Source organism: Rhinolophus ferrumequinum, chromosome 15, assembly GCF_004115265.2.
Source record: "Rhinolophus ferrumequinum isolate MPI-CBG mRhiFer1 chromosome 15, mRhiFer1_v1.p, whole genome shotgun sequence".
NCBI lineage: Eukaryota > Metazoa > Chordata > Mammalia > Chiroptera > Rhinolophidae > Rhinolophus > Rhinolophus ferrumequinum.
This window is the reverse complement of record NC_046298.1, coordinates 47,264,565-47,290,314: the sequence shown is the minus strand read 5'-3', so window position 1 is coordinate 47,290,314 and position 25,750 is coordinate 47,264,565. Positions and strand designations below refer to the sequence as shown.

The window sequence follows — 25,750 nt, the reverse complement described above, 5'->3', positions numbered from 1 at the left end:
GGAAATGATTTTGAGACTGTACCCAGAAACACTCATTTCCTTCCTTTGCCAAGCTTTTGGGGGTTTAGAGTGAAGGTAAGGTGACTTTTCTAGGGTCACATGGCTAGTAAAGTAGCAAGGTGTGGGGTAAGGTCAGAGGAACGTGTAAAGCCTGGAGGGTTTCCACAATGCTCCATTGTCCCTGGAAAGACAACAGAAGCTCACTCATCTCCCCAAAACAGCTTCACGTTGGTGCCACGCTCAAAACCCTTTATTGACTCCCTGCTACCTATGACAGCCGCCCAGTTTTATGAATTCTGGTGGATAACACATTCATGGTTCCCTCTGTCTCCTGCTTTGCCCCAACTCTTTTATCCCTCTAATCAAACAACAACAATAATGATAACAATAAAAATGCTTCACAACTTTCCACTTCAGTGTCTCCAGCGTGGCACACTCCTCCAGACGGTGTCCCTTTAACTCATCAGAAAGCAGCACCATAGTCTGAAGGAGATCACATGTCATCTCTGCTCTCTTTTGGCTGTGTGATGTTGCAGAATCCGTGTACCTCTCTGGGCTTCTGTTTCCTCATCTGTAAGAGAAAATGGCTGGAAGAGAAATTTGCTGACATTGCCCACATTTCACAGTCACGTTGGCTCACATTCCATTAGCCAATGAGAATTACCTGTCCAAGTCTGACACCAACGGGAGGAGGCAAAGTAATTGTTTTGATGATAATCTAATTGATTGGGGACACTAGCCAGGCAAGGGAAAATAGCAGGTAGGACAAAGAAAAGAGCGCCTGTTTGGTCAAGGGAGCCAGAGACGGGAGCAGAAGTGAAGGTCTTTCCTGTGAGTCGAATGGCCCCTGCGATTTCCTAATCCCTCCTCACTTCCTCTTCTTCTAAGGGAACACGCAGTTGGTGAGAGGGCAGGGCAGGCGGGAATTGAAGGGTGAGGAAGGCACTATTTCAACAGCAGGACTTTCCTGTCTCTCATTCCTGCAGCCTCTGCCTGCGCACGATGAGATGGTGGGCACGTTGGAATCGCCCGTCCTGTGTGTAGAAACATCCTGGTCTGCAGCTTTTTCCCTCCAGGGTTCACAACGTCCCCATGCCCCGAACCACAGTCAGGGATGGCCTATGTCTCCTGTCCGCCTACTTGGAAGAACTGGAGGCTGTGGAGCTGAAGAAATTCAAGTTATACCTGGGGCCAGCGACAGAGACGAGGAAGGGCAGGATTCCCTGGGGGCGTATGGAGACGGCTGGTCCCCTGGAAATGGCCCAGCTGCTGGTGGCCCACTGTGGGGCAAGGGAGGCCTGGCTGCTGGCTCTTAGCATCTTTGATCGGATCAACAGGAAGGACCTGTGGGAGAGAGGACAGAGAGAGGATCTGGCCAGGGGTAAGGAGATGGTGACGGCACTGTCATGGCTGCAACCCACCAATTCCCTTCTCCTTTCTGACAATCACTGAGCTCACAAGACCTGGGTTCTAACTTTTCCTTAGCTTTCGTTCATGCTGCGTTGTGCCCACAACACCCTCTATCTTCTTTGCCTGGACAATTCTTATCTATCTATTAGAACCTTGGAGGCACTACTTGCTCCGTGAATTCTTCGGCCCTCTTCTCCCTCCTCTTGTCCCTCACCCTCACGCACCCTAGCTGGCTTAGAGACCCCCCTTTTGTGCTTCTTTAGCACTCAGATGTCTTTTATTATATCTTCTGTCCTAGAAAATAATCACAAGGGTACTAACACTTATTGGTTCCCTCTTGTAATAAGGCATCCATTGTGCATAAAAATGCATCAACACATTCAATGTTTAAAATGCTGTATGATAGATTTTATTATTATTATGCCTATTATATAGATGAGAAAACTGAGGCTCAGAAAATAAATGATTTGCTTCTAGACAAAAGCTCTTGAGATCATACACGCCAAGTGCTTAACACAGTGCCCAGCAGATAGTAAGTGCTCAGCAAACACCAGCTTTTGTTGGAAGGGGCAGAGATGGCATTTGAGCTCTGGTTTTTAATGTCATTTGTCACCTCAAATAGAACATTGGTCCCCCAAGAGCAAGGATACTTCTGATTCTTTAACGTGATTCTAGGGTCTGGCTATGGCCAGGACCAGAGTAAGTTTGGCGAACATTTGTTGAATGAACGTTTAACTTGTGCCAATACCTGGCTACACACAGTTGCTTCTGTGAGGCTCAGTGTCTCAAAGGAGGTGTATGGCAGTGGTGTGCCAGTAATGTTGAACATCTCTGAAAAAATAAAGTCTTTAATGACTCCGAAAACACAAAGACTCTGGTTTGTGGCATTTGCTAATTTCCATTGTGTAAGTACCCCCAGCATGGCTGATTTTCAGTTATTGATGTGATGTGTCACCTGGCTTGTAATTCACAGAAATTTAACAACAGGCTCTCGTGAGCTGGAAATGTGTGATGGGAAGAGATAAGCTCTTAAAGCCTTCTCAGATATCATCACATATGATTCCTTCTCTCCCTATCCCCATTCTTGGAGAATATTGAAGATGCATTGGACTTGGGGAATATGAGGTTGGGTCACATTTTTACTTAGAGACAGATGAAAAAGTGCTACCAGCAATGAAGAAAGAAAAGGGCATAAGTGTATTCATGTATGGTTGTGTAGAATTGTATTTATTTATAGACGTTTTACATATTTATTAAGAAATTCAAATAATATATAAGTATAAAGTGCCTCTCTTCTCCCCGTTTCACATAGATCTCTCCCTGGCACTAGCAGTTGGGAACTATGTGGTGAGCATCCTCCTCCAGACTACGTTCTTTTACTTCACCAGGAGGTGACCCCATGATCTGAAGGAGTTCAGATGTCTAGCTTTGCTCTATTCTAGCTGTGTGATGCTGGGGAATCAGTGTACCTCTCTGGGCTCTGTCTCTTCATCTGTAAGACACTGCACTAGATCAGCAGTTCACGTGTTAATAAACATAACAGTCATCTGGATGCCTTGTTGTGAATGTGAAATCAAAGACCCACACTAGGGATTCTGATTCAGCAGGTCTGGGGTACCAGGAACCTGCATTTGGATGTAGGTGGTGCTCTTGGCATGCTTCAGAAAACACTAAGGTAAAACATCTTTGAGGTCTTTTACAGCTTTAACACTCAATAATTAGTTTTTTTTAAATTGTGATGAAATTATCTGGTGTTATATTGGTGTTTATTTTCTATGCCCTGAGCTCTCCATGCCGTTAGAATGTAAGGTCCATGGAGCAGATACCTTGTGTCTTGTTTATTGCTATGTATCCAATGTCTAGAAAAATGCCTGGTGCCCAATATATGTATATTTGTTGGATGAATGGATGGATGGCTGCATGATGGATGGATGGATGGATGGGTGGATGGATGGATGGAAAGAAGGATGAATGGATAGATGGATCAGACATGGCCAAGGGCTGAAGGGGAAGGATGAAGCCAAGCTGGCTCAGAAGTTCCTGCCTGAGGAGATTCATCGAGTGGATGGAGGTACCAGTCACCATGAAGGGTACCCAGAAAGGAGAGTGGGTTATGAAAAACAAATGTTTCAATGACAGTCCGTGTGAGGTGACAACTGAACATTCTGGGGTGTGGGTGGGCGGGGAGTTATCATGTAGACAGTCTGATGTAACAGAAGCTAATGTTATTGAGTGCTAAGCAGGTATGTGCTAGCTGATCTCCCCCAAATTTCTCTTCCAGGTACTCCACGAGGTGACCCATGTTCCCTGGGGAGCCAGTTGGCATGTTCCCTGGAAGTCTTTCCTGGAGCTCCAAGAAAAGGTGAGCCGTGAGCCGGGTGCCCGTTCGAATGCACTGGGCTACATGTATCAGACTGCAAATGGAGAGTAGATCAAGCAAAAAAGCACTTATTTCATGTTTGCCTAGAACAAGAAGTCTTAGGGTGGGTGGCTACAGAACTCGTGTGGTGCATTAATAGCATCAAAGCCCCAACTTCCTCCTGTTTTAAATTCTATCAACCTCCCAACGTTGGCATTTTGTCCTAAGACGTATCTCCTCATGCTGCAAGATGGTGACCAAACCATCTCATATGAAATAATTCTTAGCAGGGACAAAAAGGGAGGCAAAAAACTTTCTTCCTCAAGTGGCTGTCATTTTTCCAGGAATGAAACCCCTGCAGTCAGCTTCTTCCCCTAAATCAGTCACCTGCATAACTCTCGGTCAGGACTGGGATGCCTGGCCCACCCCAGACCAGCCACTGGCAAAGGGGAATGCGATCACTAGTGGTTTAGCAAACCCATCCTCCATCCCTGGGGGACTTCGGAAGGGACACTTACTGAAACCCGGGGATAAACACCCACTACCTGAATAGAAGCAGGATTTTGGGCAAGAAAGAAACAGGAGTATGGGACAGACAGCAAGACCACCAACAGTAACACTTTCAAGGGCACCTTAAATGCATCAGATGTAGCACCTGTTCAAGATATGGTAACTCTTCATTCTTGTTCTCATCATTGTTTTAAACTTTTCTATTTCCCTAATATTCCCCATGTCTCAAAATAAGAACCCTTTCTCTACAAGAACAGACCGGAAAACTTTTACAAAATTCAAACATCGCTGTCCCAATTACCTTTGTTCCATTCAAAAGTGTTTTCTCATGAGAATATCAAAAGAGCAGTAGTACACTTGGTGGACTTTGGAAACTAGAAGCTTTAACATTGTTTGTCAATACACACTGAGAGCCAGAAAGATAACTTTGTCTATGAATAGATGAATGGATAAACAAAATATGACATATATATATATATACCATGGACTATTACCCAGCCTTAAAAAGGAATGAAATTCTGATACTTGCTTCAACATAGATGAACTTTAAAAACATTACGCTCAGTGAAATAAAACAAACACAAAAAGACAAATATTGTATAATTCCACTTATATGAAGTACCTAAAGTAGTCAAATTCATAGAGACAGAAAGTAGAATGGCAGCTGCCAGGGGCTGGGGGGAGGGAAGAAATGGTGAATCGGTGAAATGGTGAATTAGCATGATGAAAAAGCTCTGGAAAAGGACAGTGGTGATGGTGATACAACATTTTGAATGCACTTAATGCCACTGAGTTGTACAGATACAAATTGTTAAAATGGTAAATTTTATGTCATGTATCTTTTATCACAATTAAAAACATACAACAGTACATGCATTCGTTTTTGAGAGAGTTCTGGAGCCAAATTCAGATCTTTTATACCTTCCCTTGGGCTGATATTATAGGCCTCTGGTGACATCTAAATCCAAAGGGATACATTTTGTCTAGATCAGGGTTTTTCCTCCTTGGCCCTATTGACACTTTGGGCTAGATAACTGTAGATAACGGGTCTGTCCTGTGCATTGTAGGATGTGGAGCAGCGTCCCGGACCTTTATCCACTAGATGTCAGTAGCACCCCCCAAGTTGTGTCAACCAGAACTAGCTCTAGATCTTGCCAAATGTCCCCTAAGAGGGACACAATCACCCATTGAGAACCTACACTATTCATAGACATCTATACCAAGCAGGCTTTCCCAAAGAGACTTTGGGCAAAGAGTTTATAGAACGGATAAGTTCTCCGTTGTAGATATGCATTTACCTTTTTTTTCAGAGGGGGCGTGGAAAACTTGGAAACTGCTTCCCCAAACTCTAACGTGTATGCAAATCATGCAGCGATCTTGTTAGCAACACAGTTTCTGATTCAGTTGGTGGGGAGTGGGACTCAAGATTTCGCCTTTCCAACCAGCTCCCTGGTGGGCCACGTGGGGTTTAGTGTTCTTTCACAAGGCGGAGCCATGGGTACAGGTGGTGGAAGTTGGCGCATTCTTCTAGGGGCTCACAGTGGTCTTCCCTCAGCCTGAATAGTGAGGCCCATACTGCTGGCGCTTGGACCCTCATTTGCATAGCAAGAATAGAGTACTGTGTGTGAGAACATTTTCATGTTAATGCCTCCGTTTCCCGTGGTAGGGGAAGATCTTTATAGGGAAGTACCAAGATTCTCTGCTCTATCTAGAACACTGTCCCAAGGATATTGCACAAGTAGGCACTGGGCCCTAGTGTGCTTTAACTCATGAATTAAATCCATGAAAGATTGCTGATGACTCTTCCACGAACCCTTTCATTCCTCTCCATTAGATCCCCAGGAAACCTACAAAGACTATGTCCGCAGAAAGTTCCGGCTGATGGAGGACCGCAATGCGCGCCTAGGGGAATGCGTCAACCTCAGCCACCGGTACACCCGGCTCCTCCTGGTGAAGGAACACTCAAATCCCATGTGGGCCCAACAGAAGCTTTTGGACATGGGCCAGGTACACGCGAGAACTGTAGACCACCAGGCCAGCTTCATTCAGATGGAGACCCTCTTCGAGCCAGATGAAGAGCGGCCCGAGCCTCCACGCACAGTGGTCCTGCAGGGAGCAGCAGGTATGGGCAAATCCATGCTGGCCCACAAGGTGATGCTGGACTGGGCCGACGGGAGGCTCTTCCAAGACAGGTTTGATTATCTCTTCTACATCAACTGCAGGGAGATGAACCAGAGCGCATCTGAGCGGAGCGCTCAAGACCTCATCTCCAGCTGCTGGCCTGAGCCCAGCGTGCCGCTCCAGGAGCTTGTCCGAGTTCCTGAGCGCCTCCTTTTAATCATCGACGGCTTTGACGAGCTCAAAACCTCTTTCCACGACCCTCAGGGCCCTTGGTGCCTCTGCTGGGAGGAGAAACGACCCACGGAGCTTCTTCTTAGCAGCCTGATTCGGAAGAAGCTGCTGCCTGAGCTGTCCCTGCTCATCACTACCAGGCCCAGGGCATTGGAGAAGCTGCATCGCTTGCTGGAGCATCCCAGGCACGTGGAGATCCTGGGCTTCTCTGAAGCAGAAAGGAAGGAGTACTTCTACAAGTATTTCCACAACGTGGAGCAAGCTGGCCACGTCTTCAACTTCGTGAGGGACAATGAGCCCCTTTTCACTCTGTGCTTTGTCCCCTTGGTGTGCTGGGTCGTCTGCACCTGCCTCAAGCAGCAGCTGGAGGATGGGGGCCTTTTAAGACAGACGTCCAGGACCACGACAGCAGTGTACATGCTCTACCTCCTGAGTCTGATGCAACCCAAACCAGGGTCCCCAACCCTCCAGCCCCCGCCCAACCAGAGAGGGCTGTGCTCTTTGGCAGCAGATGGCCTCTGGAATCAGAAAATCCTCTTTGAGGAGCAGGACCTCCGGAAGCATGGCCTGGATGGGGCAGATGTCTCCTCCTTCCTCAACATGAACATCTTCCAGAAGGACATCAACTGTGAAAAGTTCTACAGCTTCATCCACCTGAGTTTCCAGGAATTCTTTGCGGCCATGTACTACATCCTGGATGGTGGGGAGAGTTCATCCAGCCCCGACCAGAGCCTGATGAGGCTGTTGACTGAGTATGGGTTTTCAGAAAGGAGCTTCTTGGCACTCACGGTCCGTTTCCTGTTTGGACTCCTCAATGAGGACACAACAAGCTACCTGGAGAAGCGGCTTTGCTGGAGGGTCTCACCTCACATCAAGGTGGAACTGTTGGACTGGATCCAAAGCAAAGCTCAGAGTGAGGGCTCTACCCTGCAACGGGGTGCCTTAGAGTTCCTCAGCTGTCTGTACGAGATCCAGGATCAACATTTCATCCAGCAGGCCCTGAGCCACTTCCAAGTGGTGGTGGTCAGCAACATCGTCACCACGATGGAGCACATGGTCTCTTCCTTCTGTGTAAAGAACTGCAGGAGCCTCCTGGTGCTGCACTTGAGTGGGGCTGCCTACAGCGCGGACAAGGAACATGGGGAGAGATGGACTTCAGGGCCCAGGACGCTACTGACACACTCGTAAGTACTGGCTGGGGCTTGTTGTCCGAGTCTATGCTCTTAGCCAAATTCGTGTTCTTCACGGGTGTGATGTTTCCCTTGCCCCAAGACTTGGCACTATCTGGAGAAATATCTGGTTGTCACAACTTGGAGAGACGGGAGAAGTGCTCCTGGTGTCTAGTGGGTAGAGGCCAGGGATGCTGCAAAAACATCCTACTGTGCACAGGATGGTCCCTGCAACAAAGAGTGATCTGACCCCCAAATGTCCATAGTGTCCAGGTTTGTTTCCTGCTCTTAAACAATACTTATTAGGACTAAATTGGGACCTATGTCAAGGAGAATGTACTCAATCAACAAATATTAACCAGGCTGTTGTCCATTGATGGATAACTGAATAAAGAAGAAGTGGTTCATATATACACTGGAATACGGCTCAGCCATAAAAAAGATGAAATACTGCCATTTGTGACAACATGGATGGATCCTGAGGGTCTTATGCTGAGTGAAATAAGTCAGATGGAAAAAGATAAAAACCTGTACGATTTCACTCATATGTGGAATATAAAACAAAAAAACTAACCAACAAACAAAACAAAACAAAAATAAGCTCATAGACACAGACAACAGATTGGTGGTTACTAGAAGGAAAGGGGGATGGGAGTGAGTGAAATAAGTAAAGGGGGTCAAATATGTGATGATGGATGGAAAACTAGACTTTGGGTGGTGAGCACACAATAGAGAATACAGATACCAAGTTGTACACCTTGGGGTGTCCGTTTACCTCAATTGGTTAGAGCGTGGTGCTAATAACACCAAGGTTGCTGGTTCAATCCCCCATGGGCCACTGTGAGCTGTGCCCTCCTTAAAAAAACTGAAATAAAATAAAAAGCCAGCTAGGATTTAATAATAATGTTGTACACCTGAAATTTATATATTGTTATTAACCTGTTACCTCAATATAAAAAAATATATATATACCTGTGAGATGAAAGGCATGTTCCAACCCTAGTCCGAGGATTTAAGCCTGGTCTCTACTACTTGCTAGCTTCCGTATTTCCCTGAAAATAAGACCTAGCCAGACAATCAGCTTTAATGCGTCTTTTGGAGCAAAAACTAATATAAAACCTGGTATTCTATCATATTATATTATGTTATATTATATTATATCGAGTCTTATATTATAGTAAAATATAAGACCGGGTCTTATATTAATTTTTGCTCCAAAAAACGCATTAGAGCTGATTGTTCAGCTGGGTCTTATTTTCAGGGAAACACGGTATGTGACCTTGGGCAAGTAACACAAAGTAATTCAGAAGATACATTAACATGAAGATGATAGAATGCTTCATAAATTATGAGGGGACAATCAAATGCCAAATATAGTCATTGGAAATCGACTGGGTAAATTAGACTTAACCTGTTGTTGCTTCACGCAGGCCCGAGAGGAGTGTTTTGCCAGATGCCTACAGCCAACAGCTTGCCACGGCCCTGAGCACCAATCCGAATCTGACAGAGCTGGCTTTGTACCGCAATGCCCTGGGAAACCGGGGGGTGAAGCTCCTGTGTCAAGGACTCAGACACCCCAACTGCAAACTTCAGAACCTGAGGTGAGTCTCGGCTGGTCTGGGAGCTTCTGATGGTCCCACCTCACCCTCTCATGGGGCTCAATCAGAAAGAACACAGGCTGGTGTGTTAGTTTGCTCAGGCGCCATAACATAGGGCCATAGGTTGGGTGACTTAAACAACAGAAATTTATTTCTCACAATTCTGGAGACTGGAAGTTCAAGATCAAGGTGACGGCAGGGCTGCTTCCTTCTGAGGCCTCTCTCCTTAGCTTATAGTCAGCTGTCTTCTCCCTGTGTCCTCTCATGATCCTCCCTCTGTGTGTGTCTTATCCAAATCTCTTCTTGTAAGGACGCCAGTCAGATGGGACTGGGTCCCACCCTAATGACCTCATTTTGCCTGAATCACCTCTGTAAAGACGCTATCTCCAAATTCAGTTACATTCTGTGGTCTGGGGGCTGGGATTTCATCGTATGAATTTCATGGGGGACACAGTTCAGCCTATAACTGATCAAGATCAATATTAGTTCAGGCGTCATTATCCCTCACTTTTCTTGTTTTTACTTCCTCCTTTCCAGGCTTCCTATCTCCAATCACACTTCCTGATTTTAGACTAGTCGGGGTGCCAAAAAATGTATACACATAACTTGTATTCAACGTTTGTGATCGGTATATATTGAGTATTACAATTTTAATACAGTTTTTTTTTCCTTTCTTAAAATGTGTATACACTATTTCATCTTTTCTTATGGCAGAATAGTATTCTGTTGTGTATATATACCACATCTTTTTTATCCAATCATCTATGGAAGGACACTTCGGTTATTTCCATGTCCACCATAAATAAAGCTGCAATGAACATCAGAGCATATATATCTTTATGGATAAATGTTTTCAGATTTTTTTTAAATTAAAGTTTATTGGGGTGACAGTTATTAGTAAAGTTACATAGATTTCAGGTGTACGATTCTGTAATACATCATCTTTATATCACATTGTGTGTTCACCACCCAGAGTCATTTCTCTTTCCATCATCATATATTTGATGTTTTCAGATTTTTTTGGTATATACCCAGGAGAGGGATTGCTGGGTCATATGGTAATTCTATTCTTAATTTTTTGAGGAACCTCCACACTGCCTTCCATAACGGCTGCACCAGTCTGCATTCCCACCAATAGTGTATGAGGGTTCCTTTGAGATTATTATGCTAAGCAAAATAAGTCAGATAGAAAAAGTTGAGAACCATATAATTTCATTGATATGTGGGATATAAAACCGAAAACAACACAGGAACAAGATAAACAAATAAAGAAATAACAAAAACTCATAGACACAGACAATAGTTTAGTGGTTACCAGAGGGGAAGGAGGGAAATGGGTGGGAGATGAGGGTAAACGGGATCAAATATATGGTGATGGGAGGAGAACTGACTCCGGGTGGTGAACACACAATGTGATATATAGATGATGTGTTACAAAATTGTACACCTGAGACCTATGTAACTTTTTTTTTTAATAAATTTTATTGGGGAATATTGGGGAACAGTGCTCTCTCCAGGGTCCATCAGCTCCAAGTCGTTGTCCTTCAGTCTAGTTGTGGAGGGCGCAGCTCACTGACCCATGTGGGAATCTAACTGGCAACTCTGTTGTTCCGAGCTCACGCTCTAACCAACTGAGCCATCTGCCTGCCCCGAAACCTATGTAACTTTACTAACCATTGTCACCCCAATAAACTTTAATTAAAAAAAATGTGTATACATATTTTAGCACCCTCTGTATATGTATTACAAAGCTACAGTAATTAAAACAGTATGGTACTGGCATGAAAATAGATATACAGACCAACAGAACAGAATAGAGAACCCACAAATAAACCGTGCCTATACAGCCAACTGGTCTTCAACTAGGGTGCCAAGAATACCTATGGAAATGTGTAGAAGAAGCAAATCCATCAGGACAGAAAGTAGAATGGTGGTTGCTAGGGAATGGAAGGAAGGGGGAATGGGAAGTTATTATTGAACAGGTACAGAGTTTCTGTTTGGGATGGTGAGAAAGTTCTGGAGATGATGGTGGTGATTGTTGCACAACAGTGTGAATGTACTTCATGCCCTTGAACTATACACTTAAAAATGATAAATTTTATGTTATGCTTTCAAGGCATGGTGGCCCTGCCAATCAGCAAATGTGGCCCAGTGAGCACCTTGGGACCTGCTCAGGACATGGTACCTTCTTCTTCTCATAGTAATGGAGAAAAAAGAAGTGGAAAAGAGTGAATGTGAGGGGTCTTAGATTCCTTTCTTAAGAGCAACCCCTGTGAAAGCATTTCCTTGACTGCAAAGATCCAAAAACGTTTTACACTATTCTTATTGCTTTCATTATTTTTTTAATTGAGATATAATTCACGTACCACACAACTCAGTGATTTTTTTTCTTTTTTGAGTATATTGCACAGGACTATGCAAAACATCACCACGATCTAATCCCAGAACATTTTGATCACACGTGGGAGAAACACCCTACCCATCAGCAATGACTCCTCTGATACCCACTCCCCCCAGCCCCTGGCAACCATGAATCTCCTTTCTTTGGTTTTAGAAAAAGGGGGAAATCGATATAGACTAAAATAGGGAGGGAGAGAAAGGATAAGGGACAGAATCCACAGACGACCATGAAGAAAATGACCTGGCTCTTTTCTCCTTTTTTTCCATTCCAGGCTGAAGAGGTGCCTGGTTTCCAGCTCTGCATGCCAGGACCTCACGGCAGCTCTGATGGCCAATAAGAATTTAATGAGGATGGACCTAAGCAGCAATGACCTCGGGCTGCCAGGCATGCAGCTGCTTTGTGAGGGGCTCCGGCACCCCAAATGCAGGCTGCAGATGGTCCAGTGAGTCTTAATCTGCATTGTCTCCTGGGCATGAAGTATCTCCTCAAACAGTGGTGATCCCCAAGTCTCTATCCTGAAATTAGGGCTTCCTTTTTACCGATGACCTCAGACTCTGCCCTGGACTCTGCACTTCAGAGAACCTCTTTCTGGTTTCCAATGACCCCACCATTTCCACATGGTGAGGAGTCCCTGGAGCCACTTGCCCACCCAGAACCCACACCCGTCCTGGGTAGTCAGAACTCCAGAGCTCCCCATGCCAAGAGTTTTAGGCTATGCAGTTCCCTATTCTTGCAATGCCACCGTTCTAGAAAAACAACCTAGGTTCCCACCTGTGTGCCTTCTTTACTTCTTACACACTTCATTTGTGACACTTCTGGTCACCAAATGTGTGGGGTTTTCCCATACAAAGCAATTCTCTGGGACACCAGCTGGGTATCCTACAATTTAATGCCATTCTGCCACTATCTGCCTGGAGAGAGTGTCACATCCCATAGATTAAGGGCTCAGTCCCAGGAGACTGCTCTCCTCAACTTCAGACCACAGTTGCAAGTCCAGGTTGTCATCTGTGCTTCTAACTGACTGGCTACAAATCAGAGGTTCCCATGACCTCCCGTGACCTGCCTTCTATTAATTTGCTATAGCAGCTCACAGAACTCAGGGAAACACTTAGGTTTACCAGTTTATTAAAGGATGTGACAAAGGACTCAGATGAACAGCCGGGTGAAGAGATACTTAGAGAGCAGTCTGGGAGGGTCCCAAATAGGAACTTCTGTCCCTGTGAAATTGGGGTTCATCAATCACCCTCTCATTTGTTGCGTGGATGTGTTCACCACCCTAGAAGCTCTCTGAGCCCCGTACTAGTGGGATTTTTGGGGAGACTTCCTCACGTAGGCATGACCAATAAGTAGCTAACTCCATTTCCAGCCCTCTTCCCCTCTGTGAAGTGTGGGGGTGGGGCTAAAAATCCCAAGCTTGTAATTAATCATGGCCTGGTCTTTCTGGTGACCAGAGCCCACCCAGAGTCACCTCAATAGAACAAAAGATGCTCCTAGTGCTCTCATCCCTTAGGAAATCACAAGGGTTTCAGGAGCTCTGTGCCAGGACCCGGAGACAGAGACCAATATATATATTTTTTCTGTTATATCACAGCCTCCCTCATTCTGTTCCTCTGATTGAAGCTTACTAGCCTTTGAGAACCATCTCAGTCTCCAGAGAGCCTTCCCTAAGTGCGCACGCTGTCTGCTGAGTTGGGTGACCCCTCCCCATGATGGTGGTGATGAACAGTAGCCCCCCCATGTGCCACGCCCAACGCCACACCCTCTACCTCCAGTAAATCACAGAAGCCTCACAATAGCCCTATAACATTGGCACTATTATTATCCCTAGAGTCAGTGAACCTGAGACATAGTAGCACATGAAACCGAAAACTGAGACTTGATGAACACTTGCTTGAGGTCACAGGGTTGGCAGGTAGTGCAGATGAAAGCAAACAGCAGTAGGGGTCTCTACTCTCACTGAGCTCTAGGGACCCCTACTGCTGTCGATGGCACCTCCTACATTGGATTTTAATTGCTTACCTTTTTGTCGTATTAGACAGGACACTCCTTCCTGCAAATGATGAAGTCTTGTTCTCTGTAGCTTTAGTGGCATGTGTGGGTTCATGTTGGGTAACTAAATGGTCCCAGGGAAGAGCCATCAGGATGCAGAAAAGCAAGACAGCGCCCTTTCTAATGTTTCTTTCCTCCTGAGGTTGAGGAAGTGTCAGCTGGAGGCTGGAGCTTGCCAGGAGATGGCCTCGGTGCTCAGCACCAACAGACACCTGTTGGAGCTGGATCTGACAGGCAACGCGCTGGAGGACTTGGGTCTGCGGCTGTTGTGTGATGGCTTGAGACACCCAGTCTGCAGGCTGCAGATCTTGTGGTGAGTTCTTCATGGTGCAAACTTAAAAGGCAAATCTGCTTGTATGGAAGGGTGGTATAAATATGCATTCACTATTTGTACATCCACGTTCATAGCAGCATTATTTGCAGTAGCCAAGAGGTGGGCACAACCCAAGTGTCCATCAGTGAGGGGATGAATTAAAAAATATGGTATATACATACAGTGGAATATTATTCTACCTTAAAAGAGGAATGAGAGGCGGCCAGGTAGCTCAGTTGGTTAGAGCACAATGCTCGTAACACCAGGGTTGCCGGTTCAGTCCCCGCATGGGCCACCGTGAGCTGCGCCCTCCACAACTAGACTGAAACAACTACTTGACTTGGAGCTGATGGGTCCTGGGAAAACACACTTAAATCAATAAAGTTTTTTTTTAAAAAAAGGAATGAAACTGTGATACATGCTACCACATTGATGAACCTGGAAGACTAAATGAAATGTCAATCATAAAAAAACAAAATGATATGATTCCACACATGTGAGGTACCTAGAATAGTTAAATCCATAGAGACAGAAAGTAGAACAGTGGTTGCCAGGGGCCAGGGCAGAAAGGGATGGGGAGTTTGATGGGTACAGAGTTTCTGCTTACGGTGATGAAAAGTTCTGCAGATGGGCAGTAATGATCGATGTACAACAGTGTGAACACACTTAATGCCACTGACCTATACTCTTAAAAATGGTTAGAATGGGTAACGATTGAGATTTTTCTCCCCAGCATATATCATCAGTTTGGCTCAAAGAAAATGTTTTAAAAATTCCCTTAAAAAGTGGTTAGAATGGTAAATTTTATGTTATGTGTTCCATTGTATATATTTTGTTATCCATTCATTCATCCATGGATGGACACTTGGGTTGCTTCCACCTTTTGGCTGTTGTGAATAAGGCTGCTATGAACATGGGTGTACAAATATTTCTTTGAACCTCTACTTTCAATTATTTTGCGTATGCAACCAGAAGTGGAATTGATGAATCATAAGGCTATTTTTATTTTTTTGAGGAACTGCCATATTGTTTTCCCCAGCAGCTGACCCATTTTGCATTCCTACCAATAGTGCACAAAGTTTCCAATTTCTCCACATCCCTTCCAACACTTGTTATTTTCTGGGTTTTGTTTTTGTCTTTGTTCACTTCTTTTTTTCTTTTTCATGTAATAGTCATTCTAATAGGGGTGAGGTGGTATCTCATTGTGGTGTTGATTTTCATTTCCCTAATGATTAGTGACATTAAGCATCTTTGTATGTGAATCGTGGCCATTTGTATATCTTCTTTGCAAAATGTCTATTTTAGGCCTTTGCACATTTTTAAAAACGAGTTGTTTGCTTGAAAATGCATTATTTTGAAGACTGGGCGTAAGGAGGATAAAATTAGCTTTGTATAGAAAGCATTCCATAACATATGTTCAATAGGTTGAAGATTTGCCACCTCACAGCTACTGCCTGTGAAGACCTGGCCTCCACCCTCTGTGTGAACCAGAGCCTGATGGAACTGGACCTAAGCTTGAATGACCTGGGGGACCCTGGGGTGCTGCTGCTGTGTGAGGGCCTCAGGCATCCCCAGTGCAAACTCCAGACCCTCCGGTGAGTCCTGCTTTGCTCACAGTCATAGGAGTCCAAATTCTCAATCCTTGCTCTCCTGTCTGGGCTCCCTGGGGCCATGCTTCCTCCCCTCTTCTCCTAACTTCTAGCTCTATCTGCCTCCTTTCAAAGATTTTTCTGTCACAGGGCCTTTGCACCACAAGCTCTTTCTTCCTGGAATTCCTTTCTGCTCTGCCCTTTTATACCCTGATAACATCTGTTTTATCTGTTAGGACTCAAGATAAATCTTCTTTTCCATGGATGCCTTCCCCAACCCCTAAGATAAGATCTGGGTTCCGAGTTTTATGATCCTATTTGACCTTATACTTCTCCTCAGCATCACTGTTCAAGATTTATCATTTGTGTGGTATTCTAAAAGCTCAGGAGCTATGTCAACTCTATGTTTCAATGGCTGTTATAAGACCAGAGGTCCTTAGAAATACATATGTTTTTAAGTGGATGAACAGATGAATAAACAAATGAACAAAAAGAAAATGCAGCAAGGCTGTCCATTTTCAGAAAATTCTTTTTCTTTGTAGTCCCAAAAGAGAGTCTTTCGTTTTTCTTTTTTCTTTTTTTCCTTGTCCTACAGTAACATCCTCAATTATCTGATGTTATTCTCTCTGGGAGATTTTTTTTTTCCCTCTTAAGCCAAAGTATGGCTTCTGTGGCTTTTTTTATTTTTAGAGGATTAGGATAAATCTGTGCCCCATTTCTTTACACTGTTCTCTCTACTGCTCCCTTTAAACATTTTTTTTTTTGGAGTGCAGGTACACATAATTAGAATGTTCATAATTCTTCATTGATACCATGATATCACTGTGGACCCCCACATGTCCCCTTTTTATTTACATCCCCTTCATTATACTCCCCAAATGTCACCTATAGGCACTCACATCTCTATTTTACATAAATGATATATCTCATTAACCTGGTTTTTTTTCCCAATTATCTTTGTACATTTGAGATCTGTTCAATTTCTGCATGTCGGTATAAGAATATCTATTTCATTCCTTGAAATTGACCTATATCCCATAATTTGCAATATACCAGACATTATTGATCCAACTCCCTATTCTGGCATTTGGATTGTTCCCAAATAACTTTACTGTTATGTACAGTGCTGTGATGTGTATTCTTGTAAATGTCTCTTTCTGAACAATTATAAGATTCCACCTAAGGATATAGAATTGCAGGATCAGATGAATTTGCACACTGGCTATCTCAGAAGAATGCCAAATTGCTCTCAAAAGATGGAAGTAGGAACCGTCCTGCTTCCCCCCCGTATCTTTATGGTTTTCCAGTTTTCTAGTTTTCAAACTCTGGTGAGTGGAAAATATTTTTCAATTGTATTTTTCTCATAATTAGTGAAGTTGAGCATCTATCTCTCCGTATGTTTTTTAGCTTTTTTTGGTTTTCCCCACTCTGTGAATTGCTTGTGCATGTAATTTATTTTTTATGCAGGCAATTTATTTCTTTAGTATGTGTTCCATAGTTGTTGATTTGCAGTTCCTTAAATATTTTAAAGACTAATCCTTCATTTACTGCATATGAAGCAGATCATTAATCTGTCACCTTGTTTGTGGATTCTTTCAAGCAGAAATCGTTATGCTTTGAAGTCAAACCCATACATATTTCTATGATTTACATTTCTTTTTTTCCCCTCTTTCATTCCCCTCCCCCCACACACTCTGGTTCAAGCCATTTTTTTCTGAGTCTAGTTTGGTAGGACACAGCTTCCTGGCCCATGCTGGTATTACGAGCCCTGCGCTTCCCCCGCCCCGAGTCAATCAGTCACCAGTCTTCGGTCTGCCGCTCACAGCAGCTCACTGTAGCACACAGCAGCTCATGCTGGCTGCTGGCCAGTCGCGCTGGGTGCTGGCCACTCATGCTGGCCACCAGCCACTCATGGCAGCACAAGCCCACAGCAGCACACAGTCGCCTGTGGCAGCTCCCGCCAACCTCCGGCTGCTCACGGCTGCTCTCTTCCAGGGAGAGCTATTGTTCACAATCTTAGCTATAGAGGGCGTAGCTCCCTGGCCCATGTGGGAATTGAACCGGCGACCTAGGTGTTAGGAGCACGGTGCTCCAACTACCTGAGCCACCGGGCTGGTCCTGATTTATATTTCTGTGACATATCTAAGAAATCTTTTGCCAATGCAATGTCCAAGACATACTCAATTTCTTCTTTATGTTTATATGTGCAGTTAGGCGCGGTCCAATGTCTTTCTCTCCAGTGTTTGCAACCCCATTTAACAAAGAATCCATCCTTTCCTTGCTGATTTGGAATGCCAATTCTGTTATAAACCATTTTCCCATACTGTGTTTGCTTCTGTCCTTTCCATTTGTCTCTGTTCCTATTCCAATTTTTCGCTGTTGTAATTGTTATGGTTTGTAAAGGCCCTATTGTGTTTTGTTTTTTGTGTGTGCAAATTTTCATAGCTATTTGTAGACATTTATTCTTCCATGGAAATCTTAGAATGCGTTGGTCCAGCTACCTCAACGTGGCTCTCATTGGCCAAGGCTGGGTCCTTTCCTCTTGTCCAGTGGCAGTTGGTCAGTCAGATATTCATATTTATGTAAATCCCACATGTCACCTGAGAACACTGACACTCGAAGAAAAGGGGAGTTCAGGTTTTCACAGTATAGTAGCTGTATCTAAGGAAATGCAAGGATCTCTGAAAATTAGGGGAAGAAAACTACATAATATAATAGCACTCTGACTCTCTTAAGCGCTCAAACAGTCTTCCAATTGCAACGGTGGCCACACTACCTGCATAGACAGTGGTTAAGCATGACACTTAAGTCATGGACATAGGCCCTAGCTCTGAGACCTGGGCAGAGCCTCAGTCCTCACACATGTGCTAACAGTGGATAATGATGTCATTTTCCTCCTAGCGGCTGTTATAAGGAACAAATGAAGTGACACCTATAAATCACTTGGTGTTATGGGTTCATATGTTCAAATAATTTGTATGTTGAAATTCTGACCCCAAGTATCTCAGAATGTGACCTTATTTGGAAATAGGTCTGTTTTCATCTGTTAGTTTGCTTGGACTGCCATGATAAAATAGCAAAGTCTGGGTGGCTTAAAAAATACACATTTATTTTCTCACAGCTCTGGAAGTTTAAGATCAAGGTGTCAGCAGGTTTGGTTTCTTCTGAGACCTCTCTCATTGGCTTGCAGATGGTCACCTTGTCACTGTGTCTTCACAAGGTCGTCCCTCTGTACACACACATCTGGTGTCTCTGTGTGTCCGAATTTCCTCTCAGAAGGACACCAGTCAGACTGGGTAAGGGTGCACCTTAATGGTCTCATTTTAATTTCATCACGTCTTGAAAGGCCCCCATGTCCAAATACAATCATCTTCTGAAGTACTAGGGCTTAGGGCTTCCACAAATGAATTTGGGGAGGGACGCAATTCAGCCTATAACTGGATTATTGCAGATGTACTTAGTTCAGATGAAGTCATACTGCAGCAGGGTGGGCCCCTAATGAGGGCTCCTTATGAAAAAGGCAAATTTGGACACGGACACACACACACACACACACACACACACACACACAGACGCGAGAAAGCCGTGTGGAGGTGAAGGCAGAGAGGAGGGTATGTGTCTACAGGCCAGAGATGCCAAGGACCGCCCGCGAATCCCCAGAAGCGAGGGGTGGGGGGGGAGGCGGGAATCCTGGAACAGAGTCTTCTTCACAGCCTCAGAGAGAACCAACTCTACTGCCACCTTCAGCTCAGATTTCCAGCCTCCAGAATTGGGAGAGACAATAAATTTCTGTTGTTTACCGCCCACCCCCACTCCCACCCCTGTCTATAGTGCTTGTTACAGCAGCCCTGGCTATTAAATATTATTCTTTATTCTTTCTTTATACTATTCTTCCTATGTTCCTTCCTATTCCCCCCCTTCTTAAAAATTTCTCTCTTCCACCTTCCTACCTGCCTGCTCCTTTCTTCCTCACCCTTGTTTTCTCTCTCAAGGGTAACAATGGAGTCTTATCATTCTCTCTGCACTGAGCACAGCACCTGGCACATAAGCCTCCCCAGGAGATGTCCCCAGAGATGTCATGTCTGCTCTGTGCATCGTGTCTTTCCAGGTTGGGCATTTGCCGGCTCAGCTCCAAAGCCTGTGAGGGTCTGTCCACTGTTCTGCAGCTCAACCGTCACCTCCGGGAGCTGGACCTGAGTTTCAATGACCTGGGAGACCGGGGCATGTGGCTGCTGAGTGAGGGGCTGCGACACCCCACCTGCAGACTCCAGAAACTGTGGTGAGTGACTGGGGTGGGGGTGGGGTCCCTGGAGAGCCAGTGTTTGTTTGTTCCTCCATCGTTTTGGAAGACACAGGAGTCTACAGGTAAAAAGAAAAACTGTGCAAAGAATTCACTCTGGGAGAATACAGACATGAAATGCTGAATTTTTCCTTCAATCGTTGTCTCTAAACTTTTTCTGTAAAACCCCCTTTCCCTGGACATTTACTTGGGCAGATACCTGGCTTTTCAGTCACCCTCATTTAATAAAAGTTCAAAGTATAATAAGCTCCAGTCAAATGCGAATGATCACCTCCTCCTTCTTCCAAGACTAGCCTGAGCCCCAACCTGAAAGACTTACCATGAGGTGAGGTATATTGACTTTTTAAAATTGTCTTCCATTTCTGAGTCTTGCTTATCTGGGGCATTAGGTAATAGGAATGAAAATGGGAATTTAGGGACAGGATTTCTCCCTTAATTGGTGCTACTAGGGTTATTCTAGGGTGTCAGTACCTCCCCCTGATCCAGCAGGCATCCAACTGCTCCCCCTCTCTTGGGGACTGTGTGTGAGTTCTTGAGGGAACCCCATGGGCGGTGCCTCCAGGCTCCTGATGTGGATTAATTAATCTGGGTCAACCTCCTCAGCTCTCACTATCATCGACTTCTGACCTTCTGTACCTGTGATGCGGGTGTCTATATGTCAGCAAGCTGTTTTGTTTTTGTTTTTTTCCCTCTTCCTTTTCAAGTCTGTTCTCTTGTAACTTTTGGAAGCTGGCGTTTATCAGCCTCACAGCTTCAGTCAAACTAAGATTAAAATATTTCCATTTAAGATCCCAGCTATGATAGCACTGTGAGGAATAAATGATACAGGACATGTAAAGCCCTTAGAACCTTTCTGTTCTCAATAAATGCTACCTGTTCTTACTTGTGTTGTAACAGCAGAGAATACAGTAAAGAAACAAATTGGAGACAGAGTAGGAATAGAGAGAATCAGATGATATACTGTTTGAGTAGGTGGCAGCCCAATTCACAATGGTTTCTAAAAATAAAGGATTTGTTAACTTGTGTAACTGGAAAATATATGCTTCAGGCATGGCTTGATCTAGGTGTTTGCAATCTTGATGATCATCTTCTGTACCCAATGCTGTATTGGCTCCATTATAAGATAAGGTTAACCTTGACTCTGCTTGGTAGCAAAATGCCTGCAACTCTATAGATGACAGCTTTCCAAGTCCAAGTTCTGAAAGAAAAAGCTCCAGGAAAAGTATGGTTCCAATTCATTGGGTTTGGGTGAAACCTGTGTCCAGATGGAACCATTCATGTGGCTGGGGACACGGAAGCCAACCAACTTAGGCCCGGATCTTCTATCCACTTCTAGAGCTTGAGGACAATGTGAGCCCCAGATGGACAGAGACAGAGGTTTCGATGAGAAATTGTGGTATAATTACCAGAAGGGGAAATGGGTACCTGGCTACAGAGTCAATGGGTACCCATTATAGATGGAGCTGTGAATTAAGGAATGTCTTTAAATGCATCTCTTAACTGCTTGCCATCAGGCACCTTGACCTAGATGGGATTGGTTCTACTTTGCTTTCCTGTAAACTAACCTCCTAAAAACTTTACCCTGATTCCCTATGAAAATAAGACTTTCCAAAAGTAGCTCTTGGTAGTTTTTGCTTGTTTGTTTTTAAGATTTTTTTGTGGAAGGGGAATAGGACTTTATTGGGGAAGAGTGTGTACTTCCAGGAGTTTTTCCAACTCAAGTTGTTGTCCTTTCAATCTTAGTTTGGAGGGTGCAGCCCACCATCCCTAGCGGGAGTCGAACCGGCAACCTTGTGGTTGAGAGCCCGCACTCCAACCAACTGGGCCATCTGGCCACCCGGGAGCTGAACTGCAGTTCATTGACTTCACCTAGTTTCTAGTTGCAGAGGGCGCAGCTCTCTGGCCCATGTGGGAATTGAACCAGCAGCCCCCTTACCAAGAGCTCGGGCTCTAACCAACTGAGCCACCTATTCGCCCCTGCTCTTGGTAGTTTTTCAACCACTCTTTATCTTCAACAGGCTGGACAGCTGTGGCCTCACTGCCAGAGCTTGTGAGGATCTTTCTTCTACCCTGGGGGTCAACCAGACACTGACAGAGCTCTATCTGACCAACAATGCCCTGGGCAACACCGGCGTCAGGCTGCTGTGCAAGCCGCTGAGTCACCCTGGCTGCAAACTTCGGGTCCTCTGGTGAGAGATAGTTTGTGGTTCTGGAGGAGGCAGGACGTGGGGCTTGGAGTTGGGAGTGAAGATCAATAGCTAAGAACCCCCAATTTGGACAAATAATCTAGAAAATTCAGAAATATTTCATTTGTCATTCATTCACCTCATATATGCAATTCGTGTGGAATATAGAGGGCTGTACTTTGCATCATGGATGATACCACTATCATCTAGTGGCTGTGTGACCTTAAAGAATGTGCTGAATATCTATTTCCTAATCTGTCAAATGAGGCCATCGTAGTCTAGTGAGAATCTGTAATGACTCGGCCTTGAATTCTAATTCCATCACTTTGTGATTTTTGTGACATATTTTTGCAAATTCTTCACCCTCTTAGCACCTCGACTATAAAAATGAGGAAAATAGTCACATAACAATTACAAATTCAATGAGTTAACACTGGTGAGGGACTTAAAACTGTGTGTAGTTTAGAGTAAGCCTATTTTTCCAGGGTTTGGTTTTAAATTAAGTACTAGGTAATGGAATTATTTTAACAGGGCAAGATACATAATACATTTGACATATCAATTGAATAATGCCCTGAGCGGCCTGGAATAATATTTGCCATTCTGTCCTCAGGTTATTTGGAATGGACCTGAATAAAGTGACCCACAGAAGACTGGCAGCACTCCGCATAACAAAACCGTACCTGGACATTGGCTGCTGACTGGTTCTGTCTGCTGCTTCTTCTCTGGAAGTCTGGACAGAGGAAGAACATCCCAGGACCCACTAATCAACATGATCAGGCTCTGTATTTCCTGAAGAGACATACTCATAGGCAGAAGTCCTTTTTGCTTGGGGTCTATATAATCCATGTGTGATGGAGCTTGGAGCTCTAGTTTTGGGAAGGTTGGTGCCATGGAGATAATTTAGGACAGGGCCAGATTCTAGAGCAGAGGTTCTCAGCCAGGGGACACGGACAATGTCAGGAGACATTGGAGTAGGGCGACGCTAGGGAAGCCAGGGATCCTGCTAAACCTCCCACCATGCACAAGAGCCCCCAACAAATCATTTAACTGAAAATGTCAATAGTGGCAAAGTTGAGAAACCTTATTCTCAAATAATGGTGCAGTAAGTGGACTAGAAACCTTGGAAGGCTGGTGAGGCCAACAGCCCCAACAACCCTTGCAATCTGGTTTGACACCATGATTCTGCCCCGCCTGGAGCTCATCAAACCGTGACTGGACACCTGCCACAATTAGGCTGGCCAGTAACCTACACCAGTCTTGGGATGAAAACAGCAAGGAAACCAACCAGTTTCACTACTGAGGGCTTGAACTAGGGAACTTAAGACTCAGCCAACGGACTGTTGGAAAGCCTTGAGTGGCGTCATGCTGAACCCATTAACTAAAGGCATCTGGAGAGACCAGAAATTACTAGGAAGCAGGGAGACTTGTAGAGGATAGGTGATTTAGTGACCCTGAAACCTATGCAAGGTTGGAAAAGGAAGTAACAAGATTCTGTAGTCATCATGCCTGTAGACATACAGTCCATAACTATTGAAAAACTTCCTTGAAATAAAGTGTTACTCAACTTTTTGCTTACTGGGTCTCCAAACCTTTAACAGCTTCTTCTGAAACACCCTTCTCATTCAGCTGACTAAACAAGAAACCTCATTTGTTACCCAACCTCTAGGCTGCCTTGTAAAGATCAGGGCCAATAAACTGAACTTTTTAGGAGTATCGATGGTGGGAGTTGAGTCTTTAGCAGGAAAAAGCTGCTTGAACTTCAGTTACCTGAAGGCCCAATAGCTGCTGTGGTTTGGGGAGACCCACCAGGCCCAATGAATGGGAGTCATGTTCTCTCCCAGCCCAGGAAAGAATTTGTTAAAAGCAACCACCTTGCCCTGAGGTTGATTTAAATGCTATTTTCTGAAGGACACTCATTTTATTGTACTTTTACCTAATTGAGTTTTGGCAAACCTACCACATTTACTAGTTCCTAGGTTCAGACCTTTTGGCAAAACCCAGATCTTCCCTTCTCCCAACCTCAATATCCAGGAGCAGAAACCTAAGTCAGAAAGCTGCTATTCCTTGAAATTTGAGGCCACCATTCGTACTTTAGGTATCCAATTCCTGAGATTTGGGTCAAGTTATTAATGGCCAAAAGGTATCTAAAGTGAACATACACCAACATAAAATACCGAGTGTGAAGTGTAGGTTATGGAGAGCCAGTTTGTTCCGTAACCAGGATTCCAGCGTTCCATACCGGTGAGTCAAGGTCTCCCCCCCACCCCACCCCCACGGTCCTATGGTGAGTAGCCGAGACTACAGCTCACCAGGCCCAGGGCCCTGCCCTTCCCCCACCCCAATTGCTGTGTACGCGTAAGTTGTAACCGCATTTGCCAAAGCTCCCACAGGGAGACAAATTACACAGAAGCATTACATGGGTACTGTTCACTTTATTTTACTTTCTTAGTCATTGCAGAGTATATTGAATTGAGAATCCCAGTTGTACAAAATCCCTGTGTGAGAAACGCAATGTGTCAATCTGGCTAGTGGGGGCTGGCCAGTTTGAAGCGAGCGGGCCTGAAGGGGCTGGTAAATTCAAATGATGATTAGCGTATCAAGTATTCAAAAAACCCTCGTTTCCCAGACCAGCTCCTCGGATGCTTTTCTCGAACAGGGACACACAAAAAGGGAGCACTTTCCAGTCACAAACACGGCAAGTGCGCCCATTTTGAGTATCCTGGTCTGAGGTGTTCACGGAGGTCGTCACTGATGTAGGGTTCTCATTCACAGCAATCTGCAGAAAATGCTGGAAATGTACTCATGGGTCTAAAACAGAGCAAAGTAGTCAACATTATACAGCTTCTAAGTGGATTTAGTTAACAGGTAAGGAATTCAATAGTTGCACGACTGGACGCTGAACGAACGGGTTTTATAACTGGTGAGCTTTTCTAACCAATTTCAGGTCCCTGTCCCATCAGCAAGTACTGCAGCCGTGTCACTGGGGAGGTGAACCAAACCATTCCCGAAGCCACCAGCTCCACCGATTACCCTGGTAGCAGTTCCGTGTGACTAAGACATTTCCTGTATTCGAAGACAATTTACTGTTAAAACAGGAGCCCAGTAAAACCAATTATAAAAGTTACATAGGAAACAGCCTGACCAGCCGTCAAGATTTGGTTCCTTTGATGGTGCCCCACCGGTGACACTCAAATATTGCAGCACTTTCCGCCTAGACATCCGAAGAGTGCTTCCACATTTGAGTGCCACAGGCCGAGCAGCGCCCCCAATACCAATACCTTCGCTTAGGTTTGGCCGAGTCCGCGCGCACCTACAGGACCAAAGACTGTCCCACAGCCATTCCAATCTTCAGATGTTACTGTCTCAATCGGTGAAACTCAAAAGATGGCGGCACTTTCCTCGACAGAACAGAAAGTGCCCCCACAGTTTGAGTCCCACAGGTTGAGAAACTCCACGAGGGGCGGGAACACCAACCGAAGGTCTCAGACAAGGAACTCGTGCAAAGGGTAAA

The 25,750-nt window shown here is 44.7% G+C and overlaps 1 protein-coding gene across 1 annotated transcript; it reads left to right on the top strand.

Annotated features, from left to right (window-relative positions):
- The first annotated feature begins 979 nt into the window (after nucleotides 1-979).
- On the top strand, nucleotides 980-24,088 carry NLRP12 (NLR family pyrin domain containing 12). The gene is made up of 10 exons (XM_033127005.1): nucleotides 980-1,381; nucleotides 3,692-3,772; nucleotides 6,114-7,815; nucleotides 9,231-9,401; nucleotides 12,071-12,241; nucleotides 13,991-14,161; nucleotides 15,586-15,756; nucleotides 19,859-20,029; nucleotides 22,069-22,239; nucleotides 22,850-24,088. Exons 1-10 carry the CDS (start codon nucleotides 1,093-1,095, stop codon nucleotides 22,935-22,937), a joined length of 3,186 nt encoding a protein of 1,061 aa, XP_032982896.1. The 5' UTR covers nucleotides 980-1,092; the 3' UTR covers nucleotides 22,938-24,088.
- Nucleotides 24,089-25,750: the final 1,662 nt, after the last annotated feature.

Coding starts and splice junctions, on each gene's coding strand:
- NLRP12 (XM_033127005.1), top strand. CDS start 1,093: ATGCCCCGAACCACAGTCAGGGATGGCCTATGTCTCCTGTCCGCCTAC. Junction 15,757..19,858: donor TGCAAACTCCAGACCCTCCG/GTGAGTCCTGCT, acceptor GTGTCTTTCCAG/GTTGGGCATTTGCCGGCTCA. Junction 22,240..22,849: donor TGCAAACTTCGGGTCCTCTG/GTGAGAGATAGT, acceptor TTCTGTCCTCAG/GTTATTTGGAATGGACCTGA.